The 23825-nt window shown below is 45.9% G+C and overlaps 1 protein-coding gene across 1 annotated transcript in view; it reads left to right on the forward strand.

Moving 5' to 3' along the window:
- si:ch211-257p13.3 (kinesin-like protein KIFC3) overlaps window positions 1-20963 on the forward strand; it is a 28354-nt gene extending 7391 nt beyond the window's left edge. The window contains exons 6-19 of the mRNA XM_007895055.2: window positions 1484-1549; window positions 2302-2439; window positions 3581-3778; window positions 6606-6779; window positions 7551-7698; window positions 8640-8770; window positions 10556-10667; window positions 11936-12117; window positions 14049-14153; window positions 16646-16776; window positions 17403-17526; window positions 18424-18553; window positions 19385-19614; window positions 20284-20963. Of these exons, the coding sequence (XP_007893246.2) occupies window positions 1484-1549; window positions 2302-2439; window positions 3581-3778; window positions 6606-6779; window positions 7551-7698; window positions 8640-8770; window positions 10556-10667; window positions 11936-12117; window positions 14049-14153; window positions 16646-16776; window positions 17403-17526; window positions 18424-18553; window positions 19385-19614; window positions 20284-20397 (1983 nt within the window). The 3' untranslated portion in view covers window positions 20398-20963. The remainder of the gene's footprint in view (window positions 1-1483; window positions 1550-2301; window positions 2440-3580; window positions 3779-6605; window positions 6780-7550; window positions 7699-8639; window positions 8771-10555; window positions 10668-11935; window positions 12118-14048; window positions 14154-16645; window positions 16777-17402; window positions 17527-18423; window positions 18554-19384; window positions 19615-20283) is intronic.
- Window positions 20964-23825: the final 2862 nt, after the last annotated feature.

The following is a 23825-nucleotide window of genomic DNA, read 5'->3' on the forward strand; positions in this document are numbered from 1 at the left end:
GCTTTGAGACATCTCGAAGTCATGATAAGGCACTATATTAAATGCAAGTATTATTATTATTTTTCCTTCTGCCTCATGTATACAGCAAGTTTTCTCTGAAATACATTGATGCTATTTACTTCAACCACAGCTTCCGGCATGAGTTCCTCTAAATACATTCTCACCGCCCTTTGCGTGAAGAGGTTCCTCCTAAATTCACTTCAACACAACTGACTATCTTACATTTATGCCTCCTTGTTTTGGACTCACCAACCCAGGAGAAACAGCATCAATGTCCACCTTATCAAATCCTTTTGTAATCTTAGCCTCTATCAGATCCCCCTCTCTCAACACAAGAGAGAAAATATGCAACATGTTCAATCTTTCTTGATGACTGTGTCCACTCATCCCTGGTAACATCCCAATAAATTTGGCACCTTCTTACATTCTGAGAAATGATAGTCTTGAGACTGGTGGAATTTCAGGTCTCTGGTAATTCTCTGGTGTACAACAAATAACAAGAACATTTACACTTGTATATCACCTTTCATGTCAGGAGGATGTCCCAAGGTGCTATACTTAGGGATCTGTGGTCTCACACCTCTAAATACAGGTATTTCATTTCATTTAAAGTCAGTGATGGTGGACACCAGGAAGGCTTTTTTAAAAAAAAGGTAGATGCGTTCAGTCACATTGTGAGTTTGCTGTCGGCCGTTACCCGGTGACCTGGAAGTCAGCCATTTTTAACATGCGGGAAGCCGAAATGGCTGAATTCTGGATTATCAGATTTCCACTGACATCACTTCCTGAGTATGTGCAGCACGCAAGAAGTGATGCCAGCAGCAATTAGTGTTCAAAGCTGGTACATTGTAAGACAACCATGGTGAAGAGTGGCTGACCCAGGGCCATGGCTGAGATAGGTCCACATCTGTCTCACTGATGAATTGGACAGGACCTTCATCCACCATCATTTAGACATGTGTGGGTATAAACACCAGCGTGGACTGGTTTAAGGGTTCTGAGATGCCTTCCGGCATGAAGGGTGGTGTATAAATGCAAGTTGTTGTAATCTCCTTGGATTCACAGCTTGGTTGCAGCCCCATTGAGAACTAATCCACCCTACAGAGGGAAGACAAAATTGTTTCACCAGCTAAGACTGGGTGTGACTTTAGGTCTCAGTGCCTTGGGAACTCCTCCTGATATGAAAGGCGTTATATAAATGTAATTTGTTGTTGTATGTGACTCTTTTACCAACCTACATCTAATACTTTCCGGAATTGGGTAGCAGGATACGTCCCTCCAGGACATTCCAACAATTCCAACAACAGTGCGCATTCCAACAATCTATCTCTGGGATTTATATGTGTAGGTGGGATTCGCAGCTTGGTTTGGACACTCTTAAGCGTGATGATGGGTTTCCGCATGTGTCAGATACCTGGCTGACCAAAAAGAATAAAGACATAATAACTGAAGATAACCCAGGTTTCACTCCGTCTCCCCACAGATCTCAGACCTCAACCAACAGATCAAGGAGCGAGAGGAGGCGGTGGCACAGCTCAGAATGGAGAGTGTAAGTTAACTCTGCTGATTCCCCCACTTCAATCACCTTCCTCTACACCTTCTTCCCCACTATGACCTCTCTATCTCTCTCTTTCCCTGTATCTCTTTCACTGTATCTTTGCACTATGATCTCTCTCTGTATTCCTCTCATTATATCTCTCTCCCATTGCTAAATCCCTACACCCTTCCCCACTGTTGTATCTCCCCACTATTATCTTCCCTCATTGTATCTCTCCCCACATTGTATTCCCTCACTGGGATCTCTCTCCCACTAGTATCTATTGACCTCTCACCCCCCCAACCCCAATGATACTCTTTCTCAGTTGCTATTCCATGTTTACACTTCAAACTACCTCAAAGAGCTTCCCAGGTAATTTGTGTCAAGTGTGGTGACTATGTATTTGTGGGAAAGTGTGGCAGATATTAATCTATTGGATTGTTACCCAGGACGCCGAGAGACAATCCTTTCTATTTTTTACAATAGTGTCACAGGATCTTTAACATCTACCTGAACAGGTACAGATGGTTCAACGTATTATCTGAGGACGGCACCTCCGACAATGCAGTGCTCCCTCCCTAGCATTGCAATCATGTCATGTCATGTCATCCTGGAGTGTGAACTCACGAGTCTCTGACATGGGGCTTGAACCCAGAACCTTCTGACCCTGTGCAGAGAGCCCGAGTAATGGAGCCAGACTGACAGAGCAAAACAGGGCAGGGCAGTTGAGTGAGAACAGCAATATTTTGTATTTGTGTTCTTAGGGAGTGACCGACTCGGAGAAACGCATTCAACATCTGACCATGGAGAACGAGAGTCTGAAACAGAGCCTTGGTTTGACTCAGGGTCTCCTGCAGCAGATTACCACCGTCCCAGCCCAGCCCTCTGCTCTCCTGCTGAAGGTAGTGACCTTGGAGTATTCAGGTCTATGCGAAAAGTCTACTCTCCGTAAATGAATGTCGTTGATTCCTGTGATGAGGGTTTGCGATTGGAGTGATCAGGAACGATGATCAGGGTTTGTGACCAGGGTCTGCTGTCAAGTGGTTTGGGAGATCCCAAATCAAGGGAGCCCCATCCCAGGGAACTTGTAACCTGAAGGTTAATGGTGCTCTCACCTAATCCTGTTACTTGCCTCTGTTATGTGACTGCTTACAAAGGCTTGTGGTAAAATGGGGCCAGCGATAGAATAAAATCCTAGAATATTATAGCAGAGGTACCTACTCAGCTTGTTGGAACTGTGCCTCTCTGTGAGAACTGTCCAATCAGTCCCACTCCCCTTCCCCCTCACCCCTCCCCATATACTCTTATTTCACCCACAGAACACACAGCCAATCCACTTTATAGTATATCCTGTGAAGTGCTTTGAGACGTCTTGACAACGTGATAAGGCACTATATTAGATAATAATAATCCTTGCATTTGATATAGCGCTTTTCACGTCTTCCCGATGTCTCAAAGCGCTTCACAGAATAATAATAATAATAATAATCCTTGCATTTGATATAGCGCTTTTCACGTCGGGAGGACGTCCCAAAGCGCTTCACAGAAGAGACTGTAAAGTGAATTGACTGTATATTTGTGGGCGAAACGCGGCAGCCAATTGCACACAGCAGCGTCCCACGAACAGTCGTGGGTTGAAAATAGCCAATTTATTATTGTTTTATTTTTTGGAGGGATTATTATTAGGCTCTGTGTGGAGTAAGGAAACTTGCCCAAGGTTTCGCCCTCTGCCTGGGATTGAACCCAGGTGTCTCGCTTGCAAGGCGAGGATTATTATTTTTCCTTTTCAAATGTTTGTCCAGTTTCTTTTTAGAACTTATTGTGCATTCTGCTTTAAACAACGTTTTTGGTTGGACATTCCATGTGCTAGTAGGCTCCGTTTGGAGATGATGGTAAATTGAGACCCTCTAAGTCATCGACTTAACATCGCATGAAAATACGTAGTTTTACCCTATTTAACTTTGCTTAAACCTCTCATCATTTTAAAGCGCTGTATTCTGATTCCTGCTCATGTGCCCCTGTCTGCATGTTTGTCTGTGTCAGGAGAATGAAGAGCTGAGAGGAAAAGTGTGGAGACTCGAGAGCAACATGCAGAGTAAGTTGGAGGAGCTGGTGAGGATGGAGGGGCAGCTGAGTGACATGCATTGGAGGAAGGAGGCCGAGATACAAGGCCTTGATCAACGCATGAGAGGGCTGGAGCTGGAGCTGGAGAAGCAGCGGGAGAAGCCTATGGAGATACAGGTACAACAACAACAACTTGCATTTATATAGCTCCCATCACGCAGGGTCTCAGAGAGCTTGACAATGGTGGAGCATGATGCTGAGCTGGAGGCAGGTGACGGTAAGCACAGTCATAGGACGTCCCAGGTTCAGGGGTACGAAGGGCCATTACAGAATAGACATCAGAGGAGATTTCTTTAACCAGAAGAGAATTAACAACTGGAAGGGTGGTTAAGGCTAGGGCGCTGAGACTCATTCAAGGAAAAGCTTTTGTTTGATCTGCCAGGTGTTTGACACATGCGGAAACCCATCACCAGACATCACGACTGTTTGAGGGACATTGCTGTGCGCAATTGGCTGCCGCGTTTTGCCCACAAAATATACAGTCAATTCACTTTACAGTGTATTCTGTGAAGCGCATTGAGACGTCTAGAAAACGTGAAAAGCGCTATATCAAATGCACGGATTATTATTAGTATTATATTATTATTAAGAGCATCTAAACCAAACTGAGAATTTCACGCCTCCCACCTACACATGGAAATCCCAGAGATAGATTGTTGGAATGGAATACGAACTCTCTCCCTGGAAGGACACATCCTGTTCACCAAATCCCGGAAAGTACTCCGCGCAGGTTGGTCAGAGCCAAGGCTTGGGAACCCCCGAGTGTGTGTCAAGGTAACTGCTGGGGTCTAACCAGCTAAAACCGCATGGCTCGCCATTGATAAAGCTCAATGGGAGGATTTGAGGGTGGGGTTTCTGGAAGGATGAGATCAAATGGCTGAAGGTTTTTCTTCACCAAACATCTTGTGAAGGGAACAACAGGGAGTTGAAGGGAAAATATAAGAGTGCAGGGAAACAGCAAACTAATGAGATTAGAGAAGAGAGCTGCAGTGGGGAGCGAGCACCAGCATATTAATAATAATAATAGTTGCAGTTAATATACAACAACAACAAGATTTCATTTATAGAGCGCCTTAATAATAATCCTTGCATTTGATATAGCGCTTTTCACGTCGGGAGGACGTCCCAAGGCGCTGGACAGTTGGGTCGGGACCCAAGCAAGGGGGAAATGGTCAGGGTGAGGGGAGGGAAGGGAGGGAGCAAGGAGGGGGTAGAGAGTCGAGAGGGGAGCTGAAGGCACGGTCAAAGAGAAGGGTCTTGAGACCGGCCTTGAAGGAGGAAAGGGAGGAAGCGGCGAAGGCACTGGGGGATGGAGTTCCAGAGCCTCGGGGCTGAGAGGCTGAAGGCCCGGCCACCGATGGTAGGGCGGTTGGGGCGGGGGATGTGGAGCAGACCGGAGCCAGAGGAACGGAGGGTACGGGCAGGTAGGTAGGGGGATAGTAGGTCAGAGAGGTAGGAGGGAGCGAGGCCGTGAATGGCCTTGTAGGTGAGGATGAGGATCTTGAATTCGATCCTCTGGGGGATGGGGAGCCAGTGGAGGCGAGCGAGGGTGGGGGTGATGTGGTCGCGACGCCTGGTGCGGGACAGTACACGAGCTGCAGAGTTCTGAATGACCTGCAGTGTGGAGGGAGGTGGCGGGAAGGCCGGCGAGGAGAGAGTTCCCATAGTCCAGCCTTGAGGTGATAAAGGCGTGGACCAGAGTTTCAGCAGCGGGAGGGGTGAGGTAGTGCCGATATTCCGGAGGTGATGGAAGGCGGTGCCAGTTGTGGAGCGGATATGAGGGAGAAAGGACAGCTCAGGGTCGAACAGAACACCGAGGTTCCTGACCGGCTTTGAGAGGTGGAGAGTGCAGCCTTGGATGCTGATGGTGTCAGCGTCAGATATAGTGCTTTATCACGTCTTTGAGACATTTCAAAGTGCTTCACAGAATATACTATGCACAACAACATCAAACAACAAAATTCCATTACATCGACACTAAGCTAGGACGCTCAGTAAATTCTGTAGATGGGAGTAGGAAGTAAGTTACAAAGGGACAGATTAAGTGAGTGAGCAAAGCTGTGGCAGATGGAGTTCAATGTAGGGAAGTGTGAGGTCATCCACTATGGACTGAAAAAAGATAAAGCAGAATATTTTCTTGGTGGGGAGAAATTAAGAACTGTGGAAGAGTACAGAGATTTGGGTGTCCACATCCACAAATCACTAAAAAAAAATAGTTCCCAGGTACAAAAATTAATCAAAAAGGCGAATGGAATGTTGGCCTTCACCTCGAGGGGCCTGGAATGCAAAGGGGAAGAAATGCTGCTTCAGGTATATAGAGCGTTAGTCAGACCCCATCTGGAGACTGCGTTCAGCTTTGGGCACCACACCTCAGGAAAGTTATATTGGCCCTGGAGAGGGTGCAGCGCAGGTTCACCAGAATGTTACCAGGCCCAAAGGGTTAAGTTACGAGGAAAGGCTGCATAAACTTAGATTGTATTCCCTTGAGTTTAGAAGGTGGAGCAGTGATTTGATTGAGGTATTTAAGATGATAAAGGGATTTAATAGGGTAGATACAGAGAAGCTATTTCCTCTGGTGAGGGAATCCAAAACAAGGTGCATCGTCTTAACATTACAACCAGGCCATTTAAGAGTGAAATCAGGAAGGATTTTTTTCACTAAAAAGGTGGTAGAAATTTGGAATTCTCTGCCTCAAAAGGCCGTGGATGCTTCAAGAGTGAGGTTGATAGATTTTTGGTAGATCAGGGGATTAAGGGATTTGCGGAGAAAACAGGAAATTGGAATTGAAAGGATTAGTTGAGGTGTGGATTAGCCATGATCTAATTAAATGGCGGAACAGGCTCAGAGGGTTGAATGGCCTACTCCTGTTCCTATGTTCCAATGCGCTGTATATTGAATGGCTTCCTATTGCACAATAAGCTCTATGATTATTTCCTCCCTGCAGTACGTGACTCAGATGGTGGAAGTAGAGTCCCCAACAACACTCAGATCACTTCGGGAGTGTGAGGAACGGAACCGGCATCTCCTGGAGCAGGTGACACACCAGGGCGAGAGGTGCTGCCAACTAGAGCACCAGCTGAGGAGCTCCCAGGAAACCAGTTCTCAGCTCAAATACAAGGTTAGGGTTCTGTACCCATGTCTGGAAGCTTTGACATGAACCCCAGCACTATCCCCTGTGCTCTAGTTACAGGCTCTGTTCCCTTTCTCTGAACCTTAGGGATGGGAGAGTATTGTGGAGTCCTGTAGTGCACTAATTAGAGCATTTGCTTCCCTAGTGAGAAGACCTGGGTTTCCAGGGCAGGGTGAAACTTAGGCAAGTTTCCTTACTCCACACACCTCTGTTTATCTAGCAGTAGGTAGGAACCCAGTTGTTAGTCGATTGGCGGATCGCTTCCAGAGGGTAATAATTCTTCAAAATAATAAATAAAACAATAATTTGGCCACTTAATCCACAACTGTTTGTGAGACACTGCTGTTGGCTGCCGCTTTTCACCCACAAAATATACAGATAATTCACTTTAGTGTGTATTCTGTGAAGCGCTTTGAGACTTCTCGAAGACGTGATAAGGCGCTATATCAAATGCAAGGATTATTATCATAGGTCCTATCCCCATCACTTGAGACCCACAGACGGGCCCATTTCTTGAGTCCCAGGCACAGTTTCTGCCCCGATCTCCTGAGCCCAGACACAGGGCCCTAACCTATTTTCTGAGGCTCAAACTCTCTGCACACCTCACCATTCCATCCTCTCAACATTTACCGGGGTCGGGTCAGGATTGTTGAAATGGGCCAGAAGGTCTTCTTCACTCGATCCCCGCTGGTGTGATGTGATTGTGAGGATGCGATTTGAAAGGTATAATGTCTGACCAAAGGGGCTCATGTGTCTCAGATTGTGGCGTACGAGGCGGAGATTGAGAAATTGAGCAGGGAGCTACGGCAGGAGATCAGCCATTTAGAGGCCAGTAAGGAGGAGGCGGTGAGGGAAGCATCTCAGTGCTCTGAAAAACACCTGGATCAGCTCCGAGAGCAGTTCTCAGGTAAGCACCAGTCAGGTGACACTTCTCAGCATCCAGGTAACCCCAGGCCAAGAGAGGATAAAAATAAAAGTCATCATTACATTTGATATCAGAAGGAGGACATCTGAAAGTGCTTCACAGGATATACTGTAAAGTGTCCAAAGTTCTGTTACCTCCATTTTGTTTTCTGTAGTGCACTGACCAACAACTGAAACATGCAGAAGAATGATGATAATTGTATGTAGAAGTACTTCATTGTATTCAGTGCAAAAGTTTAACTGTATTTAAATGTCCAGAGGATGGGTGTGAGTGTGTGAGCAGCTTCATTTTCATGGCAGGCAATGATCCGTCACCATGTTCAGTGCGTCATCTTCCGTAACATGGATGGAGTGAGGAGTGAAATGTATCTCTGACAGGACAGCTTGTTGCAGCCCCTCCGTCGTCTCATATCCCTGTTTTGTGACAAGGGGGTAACAGGACTTTGTGGACACCCTGTAGAGTGACTATGCGTTTGAGGGATGCAGAAGAGATTCACTGAGATAATAGCATGGGAGACAATCTTTATTTCTGAGGAGAGATCAGAGCCAAAATAGAGACGATTGGGAGAAGACCTGATTGATGATGAGGGATATCTGAGAAGATAAATAGAGAGAAACAGTTTCCACTTGTCGCTGAGTTGGTAACTATAGAAGGTGTCAATTGAAAATCAGCACCAAAACATAGTGAGGGGTTAGGAGAAACAGGGGGACATTGGTTGAAGCAGAGCCGACATGGGCATTGATGGGCTGAATGATCTCCTTCTGTGCTGTAATATTGTGGGATTGTAAAGACTGTGCTCAGTTAATGCTCCCCAGCTTCTGTCTGCAGGTCACATACTATCTTGGATTTCTTTATATGGAAATAGATTTTACAAAGTGAGTGCTTGAATGTGCTATAAAAAGGCTTTGTCTTCCTTCCCTCAGGAATACAGCAGCGACTGACAACAATGCAGCCTTTTCTCAGGTCAATGAAGAGCGATTATAACAGCTTGAGGAGTCAGGTCAAGAGCTTCTCCCAGTTTTACGAAGCAGCTATAATTGAAGCCAAGAAGCAGGTGAGGGCACAACACAGAGAAAGAGAAACTCATGGCTGCTTCCCTCTATCCCAGGATCTATCTGTCTCCCTCCCTCCCTCCCTCCCTCTCTCCCTCCTTTCAGGTCTCGGATGAAGACCTTTCTTTTCGACCGTGCCTTTGGTCACCTTCCTCCCCCTCCCTCTGGCTTGGCCCCGGGATCCGTTACTGCGAAACGCTCTGAGATGCCGACCGTCGTGGAGGGCGCTATATAAATCCAAGTTGTTGTTATTATTGTGTCCTGTTTCACTCTGTCATTGGTGCTCTGACCTCAGGCAGAAGGTTGTGGGTTCACAAACCATAATCAGGGACTTTGAGCTCACAGTCCAGATGAAATTCCAGTGCAGCAGCAACAACAACAAGTTACGTTTGTACCGCAGCTTTCACATCGGGAGGTTGTCTCGAGGCGCTTCACAGTCAAGGCTTTGCACCCGAGCTGAGGGATTGGCTTCAGGAGGGGTGGAGGTCAGTGAGGGTGGGTGTAGGAGGGTGACCGAAGGTGTGGTCGAAGAGGAAGGTCTTGAGAAGGGCCTTGAGGGAGACAAGGGAAAGGGTGAGGAAAAGGGACTGTGGGCATGTTGAGGATCATTGCATCTTGTCAGTGGTGCTCTCACCTCTGAGTCAGAAGTTTCTGGGTTTAAGCCCCATGTCAGGAACATCAAGCTTACAGTGCCACCCTTGGCAGAGATGCCGAATTTGTATGAGACCTTAAACTGAGGTCTCATCTGTTTTGAAAATACAATTGAAAAGAGGATGGCGTTTCTCTCATTATCTTCGCCACCAATCCTCCAGATAAACTGGTCATTCAGTTCACAGCAATGTGTGTGTGGGCCTTTTCTATGTCCAAACAGCTGTTGTCTGTGCCTACAAATGCACAATCATTATACCTGACTTCCTGGGAAGCTTTGAGACATTTTGACATCATAGTTGCTGTACTATTATACAATCATAGAATCCTACAGCGCAGAAGGAGGCTGTTTCGTTGAAACAGCTATCCAATTAGTCCCACTCCCCTGCTCTTTCCCCACAGCCCTGCATTTTGTTTTATTTTCAAGTAAATATCCAATTCCCTGTTGAAAATTATTATTGAATCTGCTTCCACTTCCTTTAAGGCAGTGCAATCCAGATCGTAACAACTCACTGGGTAAAAAAAAATTCTCCTCGTCACCCCTCTGGTTCTTTAGCCAATTATCTTAAATCTGTGTCCTCTGGTTACCGACCCACCCACTAGTGGAAACAGTTTCTCCTCATTTACTCTACGAAAACCCCTCATACTTATGAACATGTCTATTAAATCTCCCCTTAACTTTCTCTACTCTAAGGCGAACAATCCGAGCTTCTCTAGTTTCCTCACATACCTGAAGTCCCCAGTGTGAAACTTAGGCAAGTTTCTTTATTCCACACTCCTTTGTTTACCTAGCAGTAAGTAGGAATTTGGTTGTTAGTCGATTGGCGGATTGCTTTCTGGGGAGTAATAATTCCCTCGAAAACAAATTGGTCACTCAATCCACGACTGTTCATGGGACACTGCTGTGCACAATCGGCTGCCATGTTTCGCACACAAAATACAGTCCACTTTATAGTATATCCCGTGAAGCGCTTTGAGATGTCTCAACGACGTGCTAAGGCTCTACATCAAATGAAAGGATTATTATTATTATTAAAGTCCCTCCTCCCTGGTATTATATGCTGGTGTCTGCCTGAGTGAGGAGGGGGGACATTGCCAGGGGTCCCGGTGTTACCCTGGTTTGTTTCTTTCTCCCCCAGATGTGCTCAGCAGTGGCAGAGGCATGTGAGACCAGCCGGGACACAGAACAACGGTACCAGAAGGAGATTGTGCTAAGGAAGAAGTACCACAACCAACTGGTAGAGCTGCGAGGTGAGCAAGGGGGAATGTTGTGCGTGTGTATGTGTGGGGGGAAGGGACAGAATCTTTCTTTTTGCTCTCTGTCTTTCTGTCTCTTTCTCTGTCTTACTGGTGTGTGTGTGTGTGTGTGTGTGAGGGGGGGGGAAGGTAAACAGGATCTCCTTGGAGCTAAATGGAATTCAAGGTAACATCTTTGGCAATGGAATGTCAGAATCGAGTCAACCCTCTGTGGCCTTCTCTCATCCAGTATCTCAACTAGGTGGGTCCGTAGTACTCCAGGGAACTGCTAGTGACAGCACAGCCAGCCTGGCTCATCAGCAGGACTTTAAGGGCAAACCAGTCACTGGAAGCAAGGGTTTTTTCCATCCAGTTCCTGTTCACCCTTCAAGCAAACGCGCCTTTTTCGGTAGGGTTATCCTAGCTGGATAGGCAGTGGGAAACTTGCCAGACAGTGCTACCAATGGCAAGCTATGCGGTTTTCGCTGGTTTAAATCCCAGTAATTACCACATTATATACTCTGGCATATCCAAGTTTTACCTCTTACCAACCTATGCCTAATAGTCTCCGGAATTCAGTAAACAAAATGCTTCCCTTCAGCAAGAGAGTTTGTTCCATTCCAGACAAAGAAATTTCCACATGTAGGTGGCGTGCATGGAATTCTCAGTTTGGTTTCGATCCATCACACAGAGGATACAGTTCAAGATACTGGTCCTCACCTTCAAAGCCCTCCATGGTCTTGCTCCCCCTACCTCTGCGACCTCCTAACCCCCTTGCCCGCTCCCTCCATTCATCGGGCTCCGGCCTGTTTCCCGCCTCGCTTGCCCCACCATTGGTGGGCGGGCCTTCTGCCACTCTGGCCCCACTCTCTGGAACTCCATCCCGCAATTCCTCTACCTCGCCCCCTCCCTTGCCTCCTTCATGACCCATCTCAAGACCCTTCTTTTCGACCGTGCTTTTGATCACCCTGCTCCCCACCCCTGTACCCTCCTTGATCCCGACCCCTCCAGCTTGGGTCTGAAATTCTGACTGAAAGGCGCTATATAAATGTAATTTTATTGTTATTATTGTTGAAATGCTGTACACTGTGCCTTGGGACGTCCTCCCGACATGAAAGGCACTATACAAATGGAAATACGATTATGAAATACGATTACGATTGATACTTTTAAGCATGGTGATGGGTTTCCGTATGTATCAGACACCCGGCTGGACAAAAAAATCACTGATGGGGATTGAATATCACAGACCCACTCCGGCACCGTTACCATTCTCTTCTCAGGGAACATCCGGGTGCTGTGCAGAATCAAGCCCTTGATCCAGACTGACAAGAAAGAGGAGGACACTCCAACGCCAGTGACCCTCAACCCTGCCAATGACTGCAGGATCACAGTGCTGTACAAGGCGAGAGAGAGGAGTTTTGAGCTCGACAAAGTATTCATCCCCGAGGCCACACAGGAGGTGGTAAGCATCAGGGGAGTCCTGGCACTCAGCCATGGTGGGTACGAACATTAACAACTTGCATTTAGGCCTACCATAGTGGATTTCATATATTGTAATTACTGAATGTTATAACACAGAAACAATCCTCAGAGACTAAATGTGGCATCAATCTACCTTCCTCTGTCCAGTGTCATTTGTTTGTTAGTCGATTGGTGATTGCTTTTCGGGAGTAATAATCCCTCCCCCTAAAAACATTAATAATAATTTGGTCACTCAATCCATGACTGCTTGTGGGACACCTCAGTGTGCAATTGGCTGCTGTGTTTTGGCCACAAAATACACAGTCAATCCAATTGACAGTATATTCTGTGAAGCGCTTTGAGACATCTCAATGACGTGTTAAGGCGCTATATCAAATTCAACAAAAACAATTTGCATTTATGTAGCAAGGATTATATTATTATTATTATTATTATTATTATTATTATTATTATTATTATCATCATCACCTATCAGCTCTCTAAATGTGGGAGTCCAAATGTGCAAAATATTCACCTACAAACACACAGTCACTACATATTACAGTAAATCCTCTTTGAGACTTTGAGGCATCTTCCCGACATGAAAGATGCTGTACCAAGGATTATTATTAAATGAAACTCTAGGTTAATATTGAGGCACTGAATTAAAGAAAAGCAATGAATTGAAGCGCAGTGCTACATTTGTTCAAACAGGATACATCTCAAAACACTTCACAAGTTACACGTACAAGAGCACAAGATTGGTCTGAACGAAGATGGCCCGTGTAATGCATTGAGATACTTCGACAACAAGATACGGCACTGTATCAAATGCGAAGATTAGATTAAACTTAAATTGTTTTCTGAGAAGATTATTTTATGTGAAAGGTACCGTACAAGCAGCTTGATACAGCCAAGATTTGGGAGTTCAAACTTTCTGACTCAGAGTGCTACCAACCGAGCCAGGCTCAGGCTGGCAATGTATAATTTAATTGTGCAGCAATTTTCATGTGAAAGAAATATCTCAAAACGCTTCACAGAATGACATGAATTAGAAATAAAAGTGAATGCTGTTTTGGAGGATAATACGAGAGGTAATCTATTGCGCCCGCAACGTCCCACACACTCTCACATAAAATGAAGAGCCAATTTATTAGAATTTGGATTAAATTTGGGTGACAGTAGAATATAATGATGGTGGCTAAGGGGACAGGGTGAGGAAGGGAGGCAGCGCCCAATCCATTGATTAGTTACTGTGGAGTCCTGTGGCTCAGTGGTTAGAGCACTCGCTTTGCAAGCGAGAAACCTGAGTTCAATTCCAGGCAGAGGGCGAAACCTTGGGCAAGTTTCCTTACTCCACACAGAGCCTAATAATAATCCCTCCAAAACTAAAAACAATAATAAATTGGTCATTTTCAATCTACGACTGTTTGTGGGACATTGCTGTGCGCAATTGGCTGCCGCGTTTGCCCACAAATATACAGTCAATTCACTTTACAGTGTGTTCTGTGAAGCGCTTTGGGACGTCCTCCTGACATGAAAAGCGCTATATCAAATGCAAGGATTATTATTATTATTATTATTATAGCCTCGCAAGCAGGAGGACCGGGGTTCGATTCCCAGGCGGGACAAAACCTTAAACAAGTTTCCTTACTCCACATGCCTCTGTTTACCTAGCAGTAAGTAGGAACCCAGTTGTTAATCAATTGTGGATTGCTTTCCAGTTGTAATAATCCCTCCCCCCAAAAAATCAGTCATTCATTCATGATTGTTTGTGGGACACTGCTGTGTACAATTGGCTGCCATGTTTCATCCACAAACTACCCAGTCAATCCACTTTACAATATATTCTGTGAAGACGTGATGAGGTGCTATATCAAATGCAAGGTTTATTATGGTTACTAACAGTGCCTTGTGTGGTCTCAACTGCAGGTGTTTGAGGAGATCGAGCCCCTGGTCACCTCCTGCATCGATGGCTACAACATCTGTATATTTGCCTATGGGCAGACGGGCTCTGGTAAAACCTACACCATGGAGGTGAGTGTCTGCACAGGCCAGGGGCAAGCTCTAGAGATAGAAACTCTCAGGTATAGGAGAGATCATTGCCCACAAAGAGCTTTATCAGGCATGGGTACAGGGACAACACCTGATGAGACAGGCCTAAGATAGTCAGACTAGAGGATGTGAAATAAAGACAGACTGAAGACTGTCCTAGGGCAGAGACATGCCAGGGTGAGTGGTTGGTTTAGTCTTTTTTTGGTCTGCGGAAACCCATCACTGTGCTTAAGAGTATCCAAACCAAACTGAGAATTCCATGCATTCCACACACACATGGAAATCCCAGAGATAGATTATGGAATGGAATGCACTCTCTTTCCCTGGAGGGAGGCATCCTGCTTACCTAATTCTGGAAAGCATTAGGCGCAGGACCCTGTTGTCAGTTGATTGTCAGATTGTTTCTCCGGGGGGTAATAATCCCTTCATAAAAACATAATAATTTCTCACTCAATCCACAACTGTTTGTGAGACACTGCTGTGCACAATTGGATTCCTCATTTCGTCCACAAAATATAGTCAATCCACTTTACAGTACATTCTTTGAAGCGCTTTAAGACATCTGATGTGATAAGGTGTGATAAGGCGCCATATTGAATGCAAGGATTATTATCATCTATGTCTATGGACATAGACAGACTGGTAAAATGGGCAGACATGTGGCAGATTAAGTTTAATGTGGAGAAATGCGAAGTGATGCATTTTGGAAGGAAGAATGAGGAGAGGCAATATAAGCTGATGGTACAATCTTAAAGGGGGTGAAGGAACAGAGAGACCTGAGGGTTCATATAAGTAAATGTTTGAAGGTGGCAGGACAGGGAGATAAAGCTGTTAAAAAAATATACGGGATACTAGACTTTATAAACAGGGGCATAGAATACGAAAGTCAGGAAGTTATGATGAACCTTTATAAAACACTGGTTAGGCCTCAGGTGGATTACTGTGTTCAGTTCTGGGCCCCACACTTTAGGAAGGATGTCAAGACATTGGAGAGGGAGCAAAGGAGACTTACCAGAATGGTACCAGGAATGAGGGACTTTTGTTATCAGGAGAGGCGAGAGAAGCTCACCTTGAAGCAGATTCTCCTTGAAGCAGAGAAGGAGAGGAGAATTAATAGACATTTTCAAAATTTCTAAAAGTTTCTAAAATTTAAAATTTCTAAAGCGTTTCGCCCACAAATACACAGTCAATTCACTTTACAGCATATTCTGTGAAGCGCTTTGAGACAGCTAGAAGACGTGAAAAGTGCTACATCAAATGCAAGGATTATTATTATTATCATAAACATTATAAGGGGATTCGATAGGGTGAACAAGGAGAAACTATTTCCACTGGCGGTGGGTCAGTACCCGAGGACACCGATTTCAGATAGTTGTTAAAAGAAACAGAGAGGAGGTGAGGAGAAATTGTTTTTCACAGCGTGTTGTTTGGCTCTGGAAAGGATTGCCTGAAAGGGTGGTGGAAGCTGATGCGATAACAGCTTTTAAGAAAGTGGATCATTATTTAGGGAGGACAAGTTTTCAGGGCTAAGGGGAGAGAGCGGGGGAGTGGGATTTAATTAGATGGCTCTTATCAAAGATGGGCCAAATGGCCTCTTTCTGTCCTGTATAATTCTATAATTCTAATTCTATGATTGTATGATTCTATGATCACATGATGAGATTTATAACCTCGAATCACAAAGTACTGACCCTCCTCACCGATCCCCACTTACTGTGAGTAAAAATGGCGTCACAAGGGATCAGTGATGGCATTCGTCACCTCAAGGCTTGATGACGGGAACTCCCTCCTCATCAGCCTTCCCAACTCTTCCTTTCACAAGCTGTAGGTCATCCAAAACTCTGCAGCTCGTGTACTCTCACGCACCAGGCTCCGTGACCCCATCACTCCCCATCTCCCAGAGGATCGAGTTCAGGATCCTCATCTTCACCTTTAAGGCCATCCATGGCCTTGCCCCCTCCTACCTCTCTGACCTGCTGACTCCCTACCAACCTGCCCGCTTCCTCCATTCATCAGCCTGCTCCATGTCTCCTGCCCGACCCGCCCTACCATCGGTGGCCGGGCTTTCAGTCTCTCTGCCCCCACACTCTGGAACTCCATCCCATGGCCCCTACGCCTCGCTTACTCCCTTGCCTCCTTCAAGGCCAGTCTCAAGACCCTTCTCTTCGACTGTGCCTTTGGTCTCCCTCCCACCTCTCTGCCTTCCCTCACCCCTCACCCCTACACCACCCCTCCCCCATGCTCGGGCCCCGACATCTGACTGTTCAGCACTTTGAGACGTCCTCCCGACGTGAAAGTATAATTTTGTTGTTGTTGTTGTTGTTAAGTTTGTTGTTTTCAAAAGGGGATTAGATATATTCTTGAAAAGGAAAAAAAAATTAAATCAGATGCAAATATTTGGGCGATGGGGAAGCAGTCAAGGGTGGGAACATTTCCATCCACTGAACTGGATTTCATGTTGTTTTGGGTTTCAGGGGGAGACTGATAATCCAGGGATTAACCAGCGGGCCCTGCGCGCTCTCTTCAAGGAGATTGAGACCAGGACTGGGACATGGAGCTACACTGTCTCACTCAATCTGGTGGAGATCTACAATGAGCATTTGAGGTACAGGACATACCTGCAAAGTTACTGATTAAGATACGATTGTACGGAGATTGGTGATTTTGGTTTGAAGTTTAGGAGATTGCTAAATTGGTATACTACAGGAAGATTGCTGAATTGGTATAGATTGTAATGAGATTGCTGGTTTAGCTCATAATGAATCCCTCTGTTTACCTAGCAGTAAGTAGGAACCTGGTTGTTAGTTAATTGGCGGATTAATTTTCCAGGGGATAATAATGGCTTCAAATAATAATAATAAATGAATTGGTCACTCAATCCACGACTGTTTGTGGAACATTGCTGTGCGCAATTGGCTGCCACCTTTCTCCCACAAAATATACAGTCAATTCACTTTACGGTGAATTCTGTGAAGCACTTTGAGACGTCTCGAAGACGTGATACGGCACTATTTCAAATGCAAGGATTATTATTATTATTATTAAAGAGGTCAAATTGCTGGTTTGTTTAATTGACTGTTGCTAGGAATGGGAATGGGAAGATTGCTGATTTGGCTCAGATTGTGGGAGAGGTGAATGAGCTGGTGATTCCAACAGAACATTGGTCACTCAGATGATAGGCAGATTGCTGTGATGGTGATGTTTCTTGTTATTTCTGATGGGTTATTACAGAGACCTCCTTGGGAAGGATCCCCAGGAGAAACTGGAGATCAAGCTGAATCCCGATGGAAGTGGACATCTCCATGTGCCAGGCTTGACACTGGTCGAAGTGAAACGATTTCAAGACATTAGGAAGGTCAGGCTGGTTCAACTGGATCCCGAACTTTACCTCTGAGTGAGGAATAAATCTTTAGTATTGCGTCCTGTAGTGTATTGGTTTAGAGCACTCGCCTCACAAGTGAGAGGACCCGTGTTCGATTCCCGGACAGGACAAAACATTGGGCAAGTTTGCTTACTACACACGCCTCTGTTTACCTAGCAGTAAGTAGGAATCCAGTTGTTATTCAATTGACGGACCACTAATTGGTGGATTGACAGATGGATTGGTTAATAATCCCTCAAAAAAAAATTGGCTACTCAATCCACGACTGTTTGTGAAACACTGCCGAGCTCAATTGGCTGCCACGTTTCACCCACAAAATCCAGTAAATTCACTTTACAGTATATTCTGTGAAGAACTTTGAGATGTCCAAACATGATAAGGTGCTAAATCAAATGCAATTATTATTATTTAACCAATCGCTCTGCCATTGCACTTTTGACTCTGGGTCAGAAGGTTCTGGCTTCATGTTCCACGTCAGGAGTTTTGAGCTCACAGTCCAAGTTGACACACCAATAGTTTCTGGGGACGGGATGTATCGCATTATTGGATGCTCTGTCTTTCAGATAAAACCATAAACTCAGCTCCCATACGTGTTTTCAGGCAGATGTAGCGAGGACAGAAATTGAGTGAAGAAAAGGAAATTTCGCCTGATGTCCTGACCAATAATCCTATAGATTAATCCGCCATTCACTTCATTATTGTGTGGGGGCTTTCCGTGTGCTAAATGACCTTTGTGTTTATGTAGAAAAAACAATTATTGCACTTGATAGTAATTACTGTGAAGTGGTTTGAGATGTTTCATTGTGATAAGGTGCTATAAACACTTTCCTTCCTCTTTCTCGCCAACACCCACCCCCCACACCTTGTCAGGTCCTGGCTTTGGGACGGAAGAATCGTGTGACGCAGAGCACGAACATGAATGAGCGTAGCTCCCGCTCTCATGTTCTGCTCACTGTCACCGTGTCTGGGACTGAGATCAACACGGATACCAAGACAGTGGGTAGGTATCGTATATTGCACAGGTCTTAAGCAATACAGGGCAACTCCTGCTAAACCTACTACTGTTTGCCTTATTGCCTGGACTGGCTCCGGCCTACTGCTTGTCCCTCATGCTCTCCGTTCCATCATGGGTGGCCATGCTTTCAGCCACTAGACCCCAAAACTCTGCAACACTCTCCCTCTATCCCTCCTCCCTGCCCCCTCCTTCCCCATCTTCAGATCATGCCTGAAGACCTTCATCTTTGACCGTCACCTCCCTCTAGCTGGGCGTCATGTTCCGCCACTGACAAGCTTTGGGCAATACCCAGCGTGCGGGCACTATATAAACGCAAGTTCTTGCTGCTCTTGTTAAGAGTATCCAAACCAGAATGTCTGAGACCAAGGCATTTGGACTCATTTGAGAAACAGTTTGTTGTACTAGGAAAACTGAACAGTGGGGATTCTGGAAGGATGAGATAAAATGGTCCACAGGGTCTTTTGGAACCTTACGAGCGTGTTGCTCTCTTCTGCATTGCCTCTAGGACTAGGGCAGGCCCCTTAAGTTGCAGAAACTAAAACTGAACCTTTCCCACTGGATGGCTATCTGGGCATTGTTGACAGTACAGAAGATGATGAGATGATCTACATTGTTTTAGTTCCACTCCATAGCAACCCCCCCACCAACCCCCACCCCCCACACACTTTGTAACATGGGGTCCGACAAAAAAAACAGCCGCTTCTCCATCTTCCAGGTTGTCCTATTGATGGGATTAACCTTATCCTTAGGATTGAGAAAGTAAACCCACAACAGTGCTTCCTGTGATGCTGCGTGTCTCTGGCTTTTGCTCGGCAGGGAAAATGAACCTGGTGGATCTGGCAGGGTCTGAGCGTGTCTGGAAGTCAGGGGCAGAGGGTGAGCGGCTGAAAGAGGCACAGAATATCAACAAGTCTTTGCTCGCTCTCGCTGACGTGATCCAGGCTCTGCGAGCTAAGCAAAACCACGTGCCTTTCCGCAACTCCAAACTCACCTATCTTCTCCAGGACTCACTGGGCAAGGGCAACAAAACAGTCATGGTGGTGCAGGTACGTCTAACAGACATGTGTGGCTGTGCGTATGTGTGTGTATGCGGCACATAACACTTAAAAGTACACACAAAGGTTTGTATTAATTCTTGTTATGGACAACACCAGCATTTACTAACCATCACCAGATTTCCTGAGAAGGCGGTGATGGGCCTTCTCTTTTATAATAAATAATCCTTGCATTTGATATAATGCCTTATCACGTCATTGACACGTATCAAAACTCTAATTGTGTAAAATAGTGCAGTCCTGTAGCGTAGTGGTTAGCATACTCACTCGCAAGCAAGCGAGAGGACCCAGGTTCAATTCCCCAGTGAGGCAAAACCTTAGGCAAGTTTCCTTGCTCCACACACATCTCTGTATGTGGGACACTGTTGTGCACAACTGGCTGCCTCGTTTACCCCACAAAATATACAGTCACCACACTTTACAGTACAGCCTGTTAAACGCTTTGAGACGTCTCAGCGACGTGATAAGGCATTATGTCAAATGCAAGAATCATTATTATTGTCAAAATGCTTTACAGAAGATACTGTAAAGTGAATCGACTGTCTTTTGTGAGTGAAACGTGGCACCCAATTTATCTTACTTTATTATATTTTATATGATTTATTTATCTTTAGAAAAATCCTTCATAATGGATGACACTTTTTTCAACTCCCCTCCCAGATTTCCTCTCTGGAAGAGAACGTGGGTGAGACCATGTGCTCACTGAAGTTCGCTCAGCGCGTGTGCAAAGTGGAACTGGGACCAGCGGCCAGGAGAGTGGAGGCCACAAGCTAGCCAGGGGCAGACCCCTGACTCATCCCCTACCACCGGAGAAGGGTTGAATGCGTAGCATGCTCCACCACCAAAAAATGTATTGCAAATATTGTTTCAGAGGCTAGACTGTTGGTTTGTGACTGGAAGAGGGAGTGAGTCAGGATGCTCCTTGGCCCACCAGTAAAGGATGGTCGGTGGTTTGAATCGTCAATGTTTGGTGCTGTGCTTTTCATGTCTGGACTGTTACAAGAGAAACCATGGATGGAGCGAGGGGGGAGTATATTTTATTTGAGGTACCGCAAACACCTGGAGTATTTTGTGGTAAGATCTGTGTGAGGGATGAACTGGGTGCAAGAGTTGAGCACTCTGATGTATTTCATGAGCGATGGGCGGCGGGGGGGGGGAAGAGAGAAAGTTTGTAGGTGACTTCAACCGGATTCATACCCCACTTTTCTATTCTTTCACATTTGTTTCCATTTTTATTTAAAAAAAATACATTTGTACCAACAAGGACAAGGAGTGCCTTTTTTAAGAGCCCTGAAAACAAAAAGTATTTGAAAGAATAAAAACTGATTTGCCTTGAAAAATGTCGCCACTTCCTCTGGGCAGCAGCTGGGTGGAGCACGTCTATTATTCCCTAACAGACGTTTCACTTTCTGTGAACTTCAGGGACTTTGGACTTTCTCAGGAACAATAAGCTTCGAGCCTGGATAGCGAGTGAGTCTCCAACTCCCACCACACCTCCAACACGCCAAGTGAATAATAATGATATTCCAATACAATGTGTGGAGGGGTGTTGCATTGTCGGAGCCTCAATTCTTTGGATGAGACATTAAACTGAGGTCCCGTTTGCCTGTTCAGGTGGACGTTAAAAATCCCGTGGCTCTAGTTGAAAAGAGATGGGAGCTTCTCTCGGTGTCCTGGCCCTCAATCTCCCAGATTAATCAATCATTCACTTCATAGTTGTTTGTGGGATCTTTTTGTGCACAATTGTAATAATACTGATAATCCTTGCATTTGATGTGGGCGCAAATATTCCAATCCAGTGTTTGTGAAAAGAAACTGGCTTCCGCATTCAGATCGGTTTGGAGACTTTTTCCACCTCGTCTGAAAATGCAGTGTAATTTAGGAATAATAATAATCCTTGCATTTGATATAGCGCCTGATTACGTTGTTGAGACGTCTCAAAGCGCCTCAGAGAATATACTGTAAAGTGAACCGAGTGTATATTTTGTGGTCAAAACGCGGCAGCCAATTGCGCACAGCAGTGTCCCACAAACAGTCATGGATTGAGTGACCAAATTGTTTTGGTTTTATTTGATTGATTATTACCCCTAAAAAGTGATCCGGTAATCGACCAACAACCACATTCCTACTTATTGTGAGCTAAACAGAGGCGTGTGGAGTAAGGAAACTTGCCTAAGACTTTGCCCCGCCTGGGAATCAGAACCTGGGTCCTCTCGCATACGAGGCGAGTGAGCTAACCACTATGCTACAGGATTCCAATTTACATTTATATAAAGTGCCTTTCACGTGGGAGGATATCTCAAAGTGCCTAATTCTAAAATTTAAGATTCTGTTGCCAAAAGTCATGGCCCTGACGGTGTGACCAATCCGCTCGATAATGCGCAGCGCTTTGGCATATGCGAAAAGGTTGTGTATGAACCAATGTTATTGGCATAACTTTGTTGATAACTTTTATAACTCCTGTGAAGCGCTTTGAGACGTCTCGAAGACGTGATAAGGTGCCATATCAAATGCAAGGATTATTATTATATTCTGTAACTAGCTGTACCCGTTGCAGCTATGCTTGCAACTAGTTTCATTTAATCAGCCTTCTTTTCTCGAATTCAAGATCCTCATCCTCACCTACAAGGCCATTCACGGCCTCGCTCCCTCCTACCTCTCTGACCTACTATCCCCCGACCTACCTGCCCGTACCCTCCGTTCCTCTGGCTCCGGTCTGCTCCACATCCCCCGCCCCAACCGCCCTACCATCGGTGGCCTTCAGCCTCTCAGCCCCGAGGCTCTGGAACTCCATCCCCCAGTGCCTTCGCCGCTTCCTCCCTTTCCTCCTTCAAGGCCGGTCTCAAGACCTTTCTCTTTGACTGTGCCTTCAGCTCCCCTCTCGACTCTCTTCCCCCTCCTCGCTCCCTCCCTTCCCTCCCCTCACCCTGACCATTTCCCCCCTCCTCGCTCCCTCCCTTCCCTCCCCTCACCCTGACCATTTCCCCCTCCTCGCTCCCTCCCTTCCCTCCCCTCACCCTGACCATTTCGCCCCTCCTCGCTCCCTCCCTTCCCTCCCCTCACGCTGACCATTTCCCCCCAATGCTCGGGTCCTGACCCAACTGTCCAGAGCCTTGGGACGTCCTCCCGACGTGAAAGGCGCTCTATAAATGGAATCTTGTTGTTGTTGTTCTTTTGCCTGCCATTATTATTTGTCCTTGAAAGGCTTGATCTTCGCTTCTTAGGCATCTTTATCCCTTAAGATTAAGAAAATGTGCTATTGAACTCGTTAGCATCCCTTGTTCAAATGTTTGCACATAAATCCTTTTGGGAGGACTCCTGTGGGAGGCACACACACAGACACATACACACACAGACAGACACACACACAGACACACACACACAGACACATACACACACAGACAGACACACACACAAGACACACACAGACAGACACACACACACAGACAGACACACACAGACAGACACACACACAGACAGACACACACACACACACAGACACACACATACACAGACAGACACACACATACACAGACAGACACACACAGACACACACACAGACACACACAGACAGGCACACAGACAGACACACACACAGACACACACAGACAGACACACACAGACAGACACACACACAGACAGACACACACACAGACAGACACACACAGACAGACACACACAGACAGACACACACACAGACACACACAGACAGACAGACACACACACAGACACACACAGACAGACAGACACACACACAGACAGACACACACAGACAGACACACACAGACAGGCACACACACAGACAGACACACACACAGACAGACACACACACAGACACACACACACACACAGACACACACAGACAGGCACACACACAGACACACACACAGACAGACACACACAGACAGACACACACACACACACAGACACACACATACACAGACAGACACACACATACACAGACAGACACACACAGACACACACAGACACACACACAGACACACACAGACAGGCACACAGACAGACGCACACACACAGACACACACAGACAGACACACACAGACAGACACACACACAGACAGACACACACACAGACAGACACACACAGACAGACACACACAGACAGACACACACACAGACACACACAGACAGACAGACACACAGACAGATAGACACACACACAGACAGACACACACGCAGAC

This window comes from Callorhinchus milii, unplaced genomic scaffold, assembly GCF_018977255.1.
Source record: "Callorhinchus milii isolate IMCB2004 unplaced genomic scaffold, IMCB_Cmil_1.0 Scaffold2, whole genome shotgun sequence".
NCBI lineage: Eukaryota > Metazoa > Chordata > Chondrichthyes > Chimaeriformes > Callorhinchidae > Callorhinchus > Callorhinchus milii.